Raw genomic sequence first — 13,406 nt, forward strand, 5'->3', positions numbered from 1 at the left:
GGAGCTCCCGCCGCCCGCGAGGGCAGCCGCGGTCCCCAGGCCCAGGTCCTCGCCGAGATGCTGCGAGCCTGAGCGCTCCGGAGCGGCCGGACTTTGTGTTTCCTGCCTCACGAGCGGCAAGTCTGCCTTCTGCGCGCGGGAGCGGAGCCGGGCGGCTTTGGTCCCCCGCCGGCGAGGAGCCGCCCCCGGGGGCGAGGACCCCGCGCACCGCGCCGGCCTGCGCATCCTCCGCAGCGCCGCGCCTTCGCGCCGGGAGCACGAGTGGGCGGACCGCCCCTTGGTCGTACGTACCCGGGAGGGCCCGCAACTTCGGGGCAACTTATTTCTGCATCGCTGGTAGCTGCTATCCCCAGAATGACCCGTCCCAACAGGTTCCTCGCTAGTGCCCCAGCTGCAGCGTGGTGGGAGGCGGTGTTAGCTCGAGTTTTCTGTTTAAATTGGGCATTACTGAGGACTTTGCAGAACAGGAATTCAGATAGTCCTATATATGATGTATGATATTAATATATAACATAGAACTCTTTTTTTGCTGGATAGGCCCCTCCTTAGACGTCAAGATCAGGAAAATCACACTTCACTACAATCTGGAAACTATTCAGGGAGGGAGAAAACTGAACACCTTTAAACAATTCAATTACCCCTTGCTTTGCTTTTACTTGAGATCATTCTGTTCTGTAGACGTGTCCTGACGTGCCAGTTCGCTTTGGTTTAGCATGAAATGTTTGCTATTTGATTTTTGTGTTTCATTTAGTCAGAAAAATCACTTTGAGATACACTTCTTCAGCAACCTGAGAAATAATTTCCATCTTTGTTAACAGATGAAATCAACAGTTCCATTGATACTGCATTGTTTAGAAAGAACTTACATCATCTTAAAAAAAAAAGATTATCTATATGCTGTGTGGTTTGCTGCAAGAAAATACTAGGCTTGCTAAAGAAGGAATGTAGGGCAGATGTACTTATTCTAAAAAAGATTTTGAGAGAGAGAGGTAAAAACATGTCTCAACTGAAAATATAACTTTGATTTGCAAAGTTTTGTTTTGTAAACATTGTGCAGGGTTTCTTGCGGCAAGAATCATGGTAAGTCTCCAGGAGGCAAAAACACTCTCCTGCCAGTATTTTCACTACAGCCACAGATTTCAGTGCACAAATAGTGTGCTGCCAAATTGAATTTTTAAAGTTAGTTCACGTCTACCTATATGAAGTACATTTTAACATAAATAGCCCATAGCAGGATTTTGCTTAGATGTAATTGGATGTCATCCTTCTGTGTTTGCTTGACAGGGCTATGATGGTGGCTCATTGTGAGCTGGAACGCTGAACTTCAGATTTTTACGAACTAGTTTGTATTTGGAAAAGTGGTATTTGCTTTTAATTTTGTTTCATTTTGCTTTGTCTCTGTAGTGGTAGACAGCTGTGAATGTAGTGGGTTTTTCCATTGCTTTCTACTCTGTGACTAGAATGTGGGTGTCTGGAGGGCCATGTTGATCAGGGCATTTTGGATTGAAATATATACAGGTAAAAAGTGTTGTCACTGAGGTCGTAGTAGAGTGAACTGTGCACGTAATTAATCATTAAAGAACACGTTTATATTGAAGGCTCGCGAAAGTATGCATAAAACTGGCATTAAAAAATCACTCGTGATTTTCTGTAAGGTTCAAGTCATATTTTATTTTAGTTCCTACAATACTGAAGAATTATACCTATCATTTGTAGTGCTTTGCTTTACTTGTCTTGAATTTCATAGTCATTTCCTGTGTATTTTTTTAACAGATTTTCTTGACACATTATGTATGTCCTTGGATAGTGGTTTTATGTCATAGATAGTTTTCTGCCAACCCAGCTGGTTGAATAATGTACTATAACTTTATCATTTAAAAAGCAGTTGTTTTTTTAAAAAATATATTTTTATTTGAATTTGTAGATGTAATATATGTGTGAATATGAATTCCATCATATGGATGAGAAAAACAGGAATTTGAAAGCCCAGTATATACTAGTGATTTGGACAAGGTTCTGGCAGCCTCAGCTCTTGTTAGACAAGGAAAGGTACAGTGGGCCGGGGGTGGAGTGGGCTGGGTTGGTGACACGTTTGTAGATTACATCCCGAATGCCATATAGTAGCGTGTGAATCGCCACTACCCATTGGTGTTGGAGGCCCAGGGTGAGTGTGTGGACAGGTCAGGGTAATTCAAAAGCTGTACTGAAAAACAACTCTGCCTGCTACCTAGAACAATCTATCATTCCTCTTGTGGGCAGCAGATTTTTTGTGTGTTTCTCTAATTTGGGGACCTTCCCAGGTTGGGAGACAATAACATACTGGTTGAACAATGGGAGCCTCTATAGCTCCGTGTGATTGTGTATAGCAAGTTCTGGGGGTAGAAAAACAGCAGCCTTTGCCACTGTGGTAGCACTCCTTGAACTGGTCACGTTCTTCCATGCTTTACATGTCAGATGCTTTTGGGAGGACAGTTGGAGGACAACAGTAGTGCTTCAGAAGTTGTTTTCTGTATTTTTATCCTTCTTCCATAGGAGAAATTGCATGGGTCTCCCTAGCCAGAGGTGTCTCTGCGGACCTAACACTTCCTGCTTGTGTATTCCCTAGGTAGACCAGGGGTTCTGCTTTTGACGAGAAAGTTGGTATTTGAGGCAGGCATCTTCTCATCTTTATCACTGTGCTTTACCACTGGTAGAATTCATTTGAGCTGCACAGCTCTTCCCATAAAGTGTTTTACTAATTAGTAGAGTTAGTGGGGAAGGCTTTTGTTGACTTGGGTCTCTGTGGCCTTTAGTTACTTTTGCCTCTCCTACTTCGTTCCCAGCAAGTAATTTTTTTTTTAAATGAACTATACTTCCATGAAGAGCACTTAGGGATTTAAACTCCTGTTCTTCATTTGTTCATTCTACAAATACTTGCAGAGTATTTGTCTCTGTACAGGAGTCGAATCATTACTGATGGTATGTGTATAGTATTCTGATTGTATTTCCGTTTTGCTTGGGAACACATAATTGAATTTGTGACTCAGGTGAAACTTCTCTGTGACCTGCCATCGTCTGTATCTAGCAAGCTGACCTTCCTGGTCCTAGTACTGTGCAGCAGTGTCAGGAAATGCCCGTCACCTCTCCAGATGGGTGTGTAGGTGGGACAGGCAGCAAGCGTAGCTTTATGGTAGGCAGCTGCCAGGCTAGCCTAAATCTAGCTCCCAGAAAGTCCCTTTGGCCCTTCCTAAATACGTGCTTGTTCCACAGCTGTGCTGATGACGGAGTGCCGCAGTCACTGTCATTCCTGCCTGCGCATTAGGTTCACCCTACAGAGCTTTTAAAAACTAGTTGTGGGATAGCCCAGCCCTCCCTCTCCCCAGCTGTGAGCTCAGGGATAGTTTTTAAAACTCCACAGGCAGTTCTGATGCAGCCAGCCTGGACAATCATCGGGCTAATAAGGCTTTGTACTCAGCCGGATGAGGAATATTCTAGGGAAGATGATCAGTCTCGTACTGGATGGAGATCAGATCTTTTCTGACACCCTGTCTGACTGCAGAGGGAGGAGGAGGAAGTCTGAGATTGGGAGAGTGGCTTGGCTTGGACTGCAGGACACTCAAATGCCTCAGGGGCAGTTGAGTTACTCAGGGTTTTTCTGGAACTGGCCTAGTTTACCTTTTCATCTGTTACTATGGGGACATTTTTTCTCTGAGCAGAAGAATCTTCGTGGGCTGCAGCCCTGGGGAAAGTGCTGGGTACCTGTAGGCAGCGTTAGTGTGGTGAGTTGGCAGCTTTGGTCTTGGGGCCATGAGGCGGATGAAGGGGGTAGGAAGAGAAGACTATTACCTTTAGCACGTGGAGACTGTCAGAATTAGTGAGATCCCTGGAATCCAGGAGCAGCTGCAGGAGGCCTCAAGGAGCTATGCGGTTGAGTAGGAATTCAGTGGAAGAATTGGCCTTTGATATTTGTCTTTAAGATTTATGTGAATTTCAGCAAGCCTAGGCTTTCTCTTATTCACATATAAGAATAAAAACATATCCCATTCCATTTCAGTTTATTTATGCCGTTGTCTTTAGCCACTCATATCCTTAGCGTAAAAATTTTAAAATAGGGTATGTATGTAGTGCAGTAACCTTTATTAAAGTGCTTAGAGTTGATAAAACACCAGGCACTGAGCTAAAATTTTGAAACTAGGGCTTAGGAAGACAATGGGCAAAGTTGAGGAATGCCTATTCTAAAATGTTTAATCCTTTGTGCTCTTTTCTTGGAATGTGGTTTTCTCTGATAGTGATTTTCTCTGATAACCAAGTCAAATACGTTTTAATTGTGTTCATTTTTAATATGCTTTTCTAATTTGCTACATATTTTTGGATTATCTCCAACAGAGAGCACTGACTTGAACTCCACCCTCGGAGTCCCTTTGGATCTCAGGCTCTGTTGAACCTCTAGGATGAAGACCTCCTGGCCTTCTAGCCCCTCGCTGACCCTTACTGCCTGATGGCGCAGGGGGTGGTGGAGGAGGTCGACCCAGGAGCCCCAGGCCTTGCTTTCTCATAGAAGCCTCTACTGTTGTTTTTTGTTGTTGTTGTTGCTATTTGCTTGATTTTGTCATTTACCACTTTCTCACAAAGGATAGCCCAGGGGTGACATGCAAGGCAGGAAAAGGAGACTGCCCTTCTGCCAGTTCTTTCAGAAGTGCAGCGGGCTCTCTGAGCTCTCTAGTACCTTTCTTGCTTTCTGTCTCAACTTCTGTTGATCTCAGGGCCCTTTAACTCGTTGGCTCCATTGAGCAGGTTGTGAGTCAAGTGTCACTGACCCTTGGGATTGTAAGACAGTCACTGATAGAGTGACCGCTCTGTACTCAAGGAAGAGGATTCCTTCCTGTTCTAGGAATTGGGGCTGTGGGTTTGGAAAGGCTGTTTTCTGGCAACTAAATACCGCCTTCATCACTCAGAGCTGATGCTTACAAACACAGTAGGAAACCTGAAGCTATAGAGTTGCTTATGACTTCTCCAGATAGGTTTTGAATCCTGGAGGTCATGGTGTCCTCATACCAAGTAGGCAAGCAAGCTGTGTCGTTGAACATGACTTTATGGTACTTTAAGGAGAGTCTCCCTAAATTATGTTGGAACTTTTACAGCACTGGATGTGCAGTGGCTGTTCGCATCACCTTTGTCATGAACTATTTCATGCCCTGAATATCTTCCTAGTCTTGCTGATGAACCTGTGGAATTACACTGTCTTGTGTAGATAACTTTCTTGTTTTAACATGAAACTTCCCCCAACCAGTTCTGCCCAGGGAGTGCTGCAGGACTTGAGCCACTGAGGGGTTGCTGGGCTAAGACCCAGTTTGAGGGGACCTGAACCTGTGCTTGGTGTGGCCAAAGGTTGTTCACATTTTAGAGGCAGAAGGAGCTTGAGAGGTTTGGCCCGGTCCCCAAGTTCTACAGATAAATGCAAGTGAGTCTACCATGTGGAGTGACTTGTGAAAGGCTGTAGAATGTAGCAAAATTAGAAATGGAACCAGAGCTGAAGGCTGGGTGAGAGGTGGTTTTTCTTTTTCTCTGTCCTCTCTGTCCAGGAGCTAAGAAGACAGTCATTTCTGATTGCTCTTCATGGGTTGCGCTACACTGAAGCTTCGCTTTGTGTTGTCTGTCTGTCTCTCTGTCTCTGTCTCTCTGGCGCGCTCTCTCTGGCTCTCTCTCTCTCCCCCCCCCACAACAGGGAGGAAAATGCCCACATCCTATTGAAATCTACATTTAAGATCTACTATATTAACTTTTGTTTTCAAGTTTCACAGGCAGCAGCTGAGTCACACTTCTTTCCCTCAAACCTTTTCAATTACATAAAGTGTACATACATAGCATTTTGATATAATTGATTATGCCAGAAATAAATCTGTAGTTTGTGTTGTTATTTTTAAGGTATTAAGAGGCGATAACAGTGTTATTCCAATAAACATTTTATACACATTTTCCAAAGTTTCCATTCAGGTTGTATATTATTAATGGAATTTTAAAAATAACATCTTTTTTATTTTTCATAAGATCTCTATGTAAGACTGGGTGTGGTGGCATGCACCTGTAATTCCAGCACTTCAGAGGCTATGAACAGGAGAATCACTATGAGTCTGATCTAGTAGTGAGACACTGAATACCCTGTAGACCCGTCCCTAAAATATAGTAAAAAAAATCTCACGGTAGCCCGGGTTGGCCTTGAACTCATGATGATACTTTTGCCTCAGCCTTCCCAGTGCTGGGATTGTAGCTATATGCTACCATGCCCAGCTGAGCTTCGGTCTTAAGCCAGTTGTTTACCTTGGTTTCTAATTCTGCGTAAAGCTTTACTTATTTGTGCATAGAAAAACTCACTATAGAGGAAGTTTATGGAATTTGGTGATTTAAAATCTGTTATTTGCCTGTGAAATGTCCATTAAGTAAATTTTATTTAATAGCTAAGAACTTGCATAGCTTTTGAATATTTGTTATCTTTGACTACTTTTTGAATGAAAACATGTTCTCAAATTTGTATCCCAAAGAATCTAATTGTGTTTTGCATTCAGTCCTTTCAAAACTCTTTAGTCTTCTGTGCTTTGGGTTAGTTAGCCTCCTTGGTAGATCCTTTGAATGATATTTTGTGTATAATCAGATAAGCACTTTATGAGACAAATTGAAAGTTTTTTAACAGAAGAAAATTTTGTGATTTTATAAATGATAAAAAAATGTGCTTTTTGTAGTGTTCTGTTGCATAAAATTATTAAGAAAGAAATGGAAATTTCCACAGTGTAGGCTTTTACAACTCTGATATTGTAGACTGCTTCACCCGGAAAACAACTCAATTGGATCCAAAGGTCACTTTTATCAGATATCTTTACTGCACATAAATCACAGTACAGATAGCGCATGGCATTTGTGCACCATTTGAAGAACTGTATATCAGTATACTTTGTTTTTAGAAGTTCTCATTTGCATGCCTGTAGTCCTAGTGCTCTGGGAGGCTGAAGCAGGAGAATTGGCAAATTAAACCACAGCCTGAACAATTTAGTGGCCCAGTGAGACCCTGTTTCAAAATACAAAATTAAAAAGGATTGGGTTTACATCTTACCTTAGGTCCTGGGTTTAGTCCTTAGTATCCCCCTTCCAAGAAAAGGCATCATAATTTTGGTTTCCTGGGATCATAAGCTTTCTATTTGTATTGTTTTCCTTTAGCTTCATTTTCCTAAGAAGCTAGAGGAGTTAAAAAGTGAGTTAAAAAGGGAATTTGGCGGAGAACAATGCAGTGCTTTCTTGGTAACATTCACCCTTTCAATGTTCAGTTTTGGGAGGCTGAGGTGGGAGGATTGCTCATGCCCAGGGGTCCAGGCCAGTCTGCCTGCTGCAAGAAAAAAATAAGCAACCCCCAGCCATCCCAAAGTGCCTTCTCTTCAGTAAAGATAGGGAAACAGATGTAAATTTGTGTATTTAAGGTTATTCAGTGAGAGATAGCCAAAAATACAGTCTGGATACTTTCCAGATTTGTCAGCATGTACATTGTAGTGGCAAGTCACTTAATTAATATTTATTAAATGTCTGTTCTGGGAATACTGATTTGTTATTTCATAATTTATGGCTGTGCTGCAATCCCAGAGATACTTGGGTGTTGCACTGTTGCAGTATTTTTCCTTCAACTTTTTAAGTGATAAAGCAATGCTTTTAATTCTAAGGACTTGGCAAATCTTAAATGTCAAAAAAGAAAAAAAAGAAAGTAGGAATCATTTGCTTTTGAAATAGAGAACTCTGGGTGTTGGAAAGCATTTTGCCCATGTGTGCTGTTATTGAAATAAAATATTTGTACTTGGCTGACTTGTGTACACCAAATGTCACGGCTCAGACCTCTCTTTGGTTAGAGGTCTAAGGGTTCAGTCTTTCTGCTGTTAAGTAGGCAGTTAATCTTCAGAGAAATGCAGAAAATGTGCTTGATAATTACTAGATGGAATTTATGTTGTCCTTTGTGTTACAGACTGAATCTGAAAAGCTCAAAGGCAGTGAGCTACTTCGGTCCTTCGTCACCTTAGTTTTGCTGTGTATAGGTACCCCTTGTGTGATTGCCACTGGGTCCTCTCATGGAGGGACCCACAGGCTGGCGTTGCTGGGAGCTCTCCTGGGGAACGGCCCCAGGCAGGTGCTGTGTGTCTTCGTGGACCAAGCCCCAGGAGCTTGCTGAAACACCCCATGTCAGAGTTTGTCACTGAGCATGTCACCCAGTGGCCTTCCATTAATTTTCCTCTGGAGGAACTTGTCTGGATTTGGTGGTCAGGTTACATGCTTCTGTGCCTCCTGTGAAATGGTGCTTTGCAATAGCATCATTTTATGCCACTTGACATCTTTCATGAGTCAGTCCATTTTCACAGACCCCTCTTCCCATCTCACAGATGTTAGAAAATAAGAGGCAAAGGCCTGTGATAGCGTTCAGTGGTTGTAAGGTCAGAGGGTGTTGCATCTAGGAGAACAGGTTAAGGCTGAGAGCCTGGAGCAGCAGAGTATGGGGACCCTGCTCTTCTGAGCCATCTTCTGGACCCTTGCCTTAAAGCAGAAGGGACCCAGGAAGGCTGCCCTTGTTGTAGTTGTTCATACCAGAGTTGCCTGTGACAACACCACTCCTGAGGACAGCTTTGTGTGTTCATGCAGGGGAAGTGGGAAGGTATTCAGGACAGAGAGCCTTGAAGCCCAAGTTGGGTGGGAGGTAAGAACGTGGAGGTAGCATGGGGAGGACAGTTTCACAGTCCTTATTGTCAGGGGGAAAAGAGATCACTGGCCTCACTTTGCACTCCTTTACTGTCCAGGCCCTTCTGGTTCTCATCGTCACTCACCACTCATGGCAGCCTAGATGTGGGGGGGTGCATCCATTTCTGTGGGGTGTCAGTGTGTTGCATCCTCTTGGCTTCTGCTTTCTCATGATGTCAAACCCACCTGCAAACTCACTGGGCAGACATCCACCTTTACTGTGGGTGTGGCCATTTCTGACTCCTCCTACTTTATTCTCCATCCCACAATTTATCACCATCTAAATGCAAGCACACCTACTGATTAATGGCATTATTCACTCTCATGTATTCTGTCTTTCCCCCTCTTCTTACTGTCATTGCCTCATCATCTTGGTGAGGGTGCTCTCCACTTTGAGTGATTTGGTTACAACATGGGGACTGAAGCGAGAGTGGAGGTGTACACCTGCATTCCTAGCTGCTCAGGAGGATGAGGCAGGAGGTGTGCAAGTTCAAGCCCAGGATGGCCAACATACTGAGATGAAACCCTGTCTTAAAATAAGAAGGGCAGGGGTGTGGCCTCTGTTGTGAACTATATAGGACTGCAGACCTACAAACATGATAAATACTGTATTAAGAGTATGAATTTATTTGCCATGAATTTAAATTTTTTTCCTAGTCTATTGAACAAATATTTGCTTTCTATTTCGTGGGTTTAAATGCATTGTGAATGCCTAACATACTTTCTAACCCTGTTAATAAGTATACTAACAGAAAGCCAAAATACTATTTTCACAGCTACAATGGAGGTTAAATAGAAATTACGCCCAGGAGACAAAAGGAAAGAACAGAGTCCAGGAGGAGCACATACACGGAACTGAAGCTTTTCCCTAAAGCCTAGAGCAGGCATTGTGTAGTATGGAGAACTCACACCTGGAAATGAGGGGCCACAACCCTCCTTGTCACAGCGGCGCCTCCCGGGGAAGCAGCCAGCACCAAGAGGGAGCTGAGCAGCTCACTTGGCCTTCCTAATCCCCCACCTCCACGGGGAACACACTGGCCTGCCTGTGGAGGCTTCCTGGGATTCAGGGACACTGTAGAAACAGTGCTTGGCCTGCGTGCATGCAGCTTCTCCTCCTCCACCCCTGTGAGCTGCCTGTGGCTCCATTCCTCACGCCATCCAGCACAGGACCCTTCTGTGGGTTGTAACCACCTTTGGGGCTGACGGAGGCAGAGACAGGGACCACCCACTAACCAGTTTTAAAGTGAGAAACAGGGTTAGAGAGGTTAAATTACATCCCCACAAGATGTGTACAGAGGTGAGAAAGGTGACCTCATGCCACCTGTTGTGATGACAGCTTATGAGATGTGTGTTTGGTACATGTGGGCATGCATGTGGATGTGTGCACATATATTCACAGGCGTAGACATGTATATCATTATTTTACCACATATATTAACACACTTTGGGTTCATGGTGTTAAGCAGGATAAGGGAGACAGGGAAAAGGAGCACTTTGCTTGGAGGCTGACTACAAGCTGGAGTCAGCACAGGGCTTGGGGATGAGCTCCAGTAGTCTGATGCATCGCCAGGCATGGGAAGCGAGCAGGCTCCAGAGGGCGTTGGAGAGCGGGACTGGTTACACTGAGCTCGTGAGGACTGGCTACACCAGGGGCAGCAGGGGACGCTGAGGAGCATTAAACGGATTATTTAGGGTAGACGACACTGAAGACAGGACAAAAAATAGAAGGGAGCAGCTATAAATTGGAGCCGAGGAATAGGAGTTGCCATTGGTGCTGTCCGACGATGGCAAAGCACTGGGCTACAAGTTCCGTGTTTATTTCCGTGAATGTTGCTGGGGCCCTCAAGGATGGGAGTACAGTCCCAAGCTCTCCGCTGCGGGGGATGGCACCAAGCCCCTGCTCAGGCCAGACAGGCTCTAACAGTGGACAGTTCTAACGAGCAGTTTCACAATCGCGGGTTTCAATGCCTTACACTGTGCAATGGGGGGGGGGTAGAAGTAGGAGGAGTGACGGGCAGTGGGTACAGCTGATATCGATGGTGAGGTTATTCTGTGCATGGGCGTGCACGTAGCTGTGTTTCCCAGTGCTTTAATTCTTTGGGTTGTTTTATTTTTCTTAATAACTGGGGGCAGGTAGTTTGCGTGGGAGGAGGGCTTTGCACTGAACTCACCCTTTTTTATTTTTTATTTTGAGTAAAAGTCTTCCTAAGTTTCCTAGGCTGGGCTTGGACTGTGATCCTCCTGCCTCAGTTTCTCAGATGCTGGGACTACAGGCGTGTGTGTGCGCGCCACCCACCTGGCTTTTTCTTCATTTTATTGATGAGGAAAACAAGGCACAGAAAGTAGGAAACTTGTCCAAAGTCACATAGCCACTATACACACTGTCCTGACTTGACAATTCCACATCAGAATTGATTTTGGATTGTATTGTGAATCACTTGCATATTATTGAAATGTTTTCAGTTAATGTGTTATCTCCATTTTTAGAATTTTTTTTTTTCTTTTTGCGGAACTGGGGATTGAACTCAGGCCCTAGCGCTTCCCAGGTAAGCGCTTATTCTACTGAGCATCTCCCCGGCTATTTTTAGAATTTGAACTCCTTGAACTTTCCAGGGGCATTGGTAGCAGATTATCTGTGTTGTAAAAATGAAGGCCCAGTAGGGTTATCTGTAAGCCATTTGAATTATTGCAGTGTGCTGAGGAAGCCAAAGGAATCCTTACCATGTATTGTTAATAGCAATACCTTAAAAAGGAATAAAAATATTATAGATTCACAGAGGTCTTTTAATTTATTCTATGGAATGTCATTGACATACAGAATTTCTGGTGTTTAAATGCTAGTTAGGGAGATACATGGTTTTTTAATTACAGCAGAGAGAGGAGTGTTGGAAGGTTTGGCTGGTATGCTAATAGGTAAGAGAGACATCTTTTCTAATTAGGAAACAGTATGTAGACTCTAAAAGTTTATTTTATGGGAAGAAAATATGAATTAATAGCGACAGTATTTTTTTAAGTTAGGGGAAATTCTTTTTTTTTTTTTTTTTTTGGTGGCATCAGGGATTGAACTCAGGACCTTGAGCTTGCCAGGGAAGCGCATATTCCACTGAGTCATCTCCCCGACCCCAGGGGAAATTCTTATTGGGCAAGAAATATTACATAGTATGTTTGAATGCTTTTATGTTAAACTCACCCTGTCCTTGTTTTTAGTTCTTTACCAAAGGAAATGGATGAAAATGAAAGTAACGAGTCCCTGATGACAGGTGACCAGTATCCTTCTGAAGCAGTGCAGGAACGACAGAATTCAGCACGAGACTCTGGAGAAAGTGATTCTTCTAAGCTGTCCAAGAAAAGCTTCAAGCTGGATTACAGACTAGAGGAAGATGTAACTAAATCAAAGAAGGGGAAGGACGGGCGGTTTGTGAACCCATGGCCTACGTGGAGGAATCCCTCCATCTCCAACCTTCTAAGGTGGCTGCTCACGGAGAAGAATCACAGCAGTGTTCCAAGTTGCAAAGAGGTAATGCGTGTCCCGTGTGGGAGTTGTGTGCAAGCCAGGGCTCTGCTGTGAGTTGCATCGCAACACTCAAGCTGGTTACCGGAGCGCTTTGTTCAATGAGGCATTGCGTAGTTTTAGGGACATACAGTGCATAGTCGCCCCCAAGCCCTCAGGTTCCTGTTGCAGCAGCACAGACGCGTCTGAACGATAACCTCTGATGTGCTGGAAGCAGAGGTTGGAACAGTTTTTGTGGTACAGGCGAGGAAGTATTGATTCTGACTGGTAGCGTTGAATAGCGCTTCTCCAAAGAGGTGACATTTGCATTGGATTAAGTATTTTGACAGTTTTCCAGTAGATGATGGCATGACCAGAGTCATGAAAGTGACAAAGTGCCTGCACGTTCCAGAAAGTAGCCACCTGATACATACTTGGAATATAGATTGTGAAGGGTACAGCCTGGCATAGGTGCAGCTTTTAATCTTTGGTTCAAGTTGCCAAAGCTCTAAAGGAAATCTTCATATTTTTCTAGACCTTGAAAACTTGACTGCATTACTGGCCTTTGAGCACTGTAGCTCTATTTAGGATGAAGGGTTACTAACATTTGGAGTTATTGACGAGATAGGCTTGGGCAAGGTCGGGCATGTGCATAGCATCCTCTTCTCCTGTCTCAGTTCCCTTGAGCTAACACCAGCCTCCTTGGCCTCTCTGCCCTGCCAGCTTTGTGAGTGGAGGGTTAGGGCGAAGAGGGGAAGAGGCACCGTGGGTGCGGCGTTCCTGGGTGTTAGCATTAGCTCCCCTCGCTTGTGAGTGGGCTCATTTTTCTTGGAAGTTTATGGTATTCAAACCCTTTGATGCTAGGAAGGTTCATAGTACTAACACTAACACATTGCTGCCGGCCTGTACCACCAGGAAACAAGCGTGACTGTCCTGTGGGGGGCCCCTGCCATTGGTGGTGAAGTGACTCGAGTCTGTTCTTTTCCTAATAAAATGAATAAACAGTCTATAAATGGACTGAATCTAGTTAGTTGTTTGAATTTGAATAATTACTGCCCATAGATATTAATATTATACCAATTGAAAATAATGCAATAACATATTTATTTTATTAGATTAAAATAATTTATGTAGGGGCTGGAGAGATGGCTCAGTGGTCTAAAGCACCTACTTG

At 44.0% G+C, this 13,406-nt stretch overlaps 1 protein-coding gene across 1 annotated transcript in view; it reads left to right on the plus strand.

The window, feature by feature from the left end:
* Positions 1–6: 6 nt before the first annotated feature.
* Napepld (N-acyl phosphatidylethanolamine phospholipase D) overlaps positions 7–13,406 on the plus strand; it is a 42,817-nt gene continuing 29,417 nt past the window's right edge. Inside the window, exons 1-2 of the mRNA XM_004639264.3 lie at positions 7–371; positions 11,950–12,259. Of these exons, the coding sequence (XP_004639321.3) occupies positions 355–371; positions 11,950–12,259 (327 nt within the window). The 5' untranslated portion in view covers positions 7–354. The remainder of the gene's footprint in view (positions 372–11,949; positions 12,260–13,406) is intronic.

The sequence above is a fragment of the Octodon degus genome, unplaced genomic scaffold (genome assembly GCF_000260255.1).
Source record: "Octodon degus isolate 3935 unplaced genomic scaffold, OctDeg1.0 scaffold00108, whole genome shotgun sequence".
Taxonomy (NCBI): Eukaryota; Metazoa; Chordata; class Mammalia; order Rodentia; family Octodontidae; genus Octodon; species Octodon degus.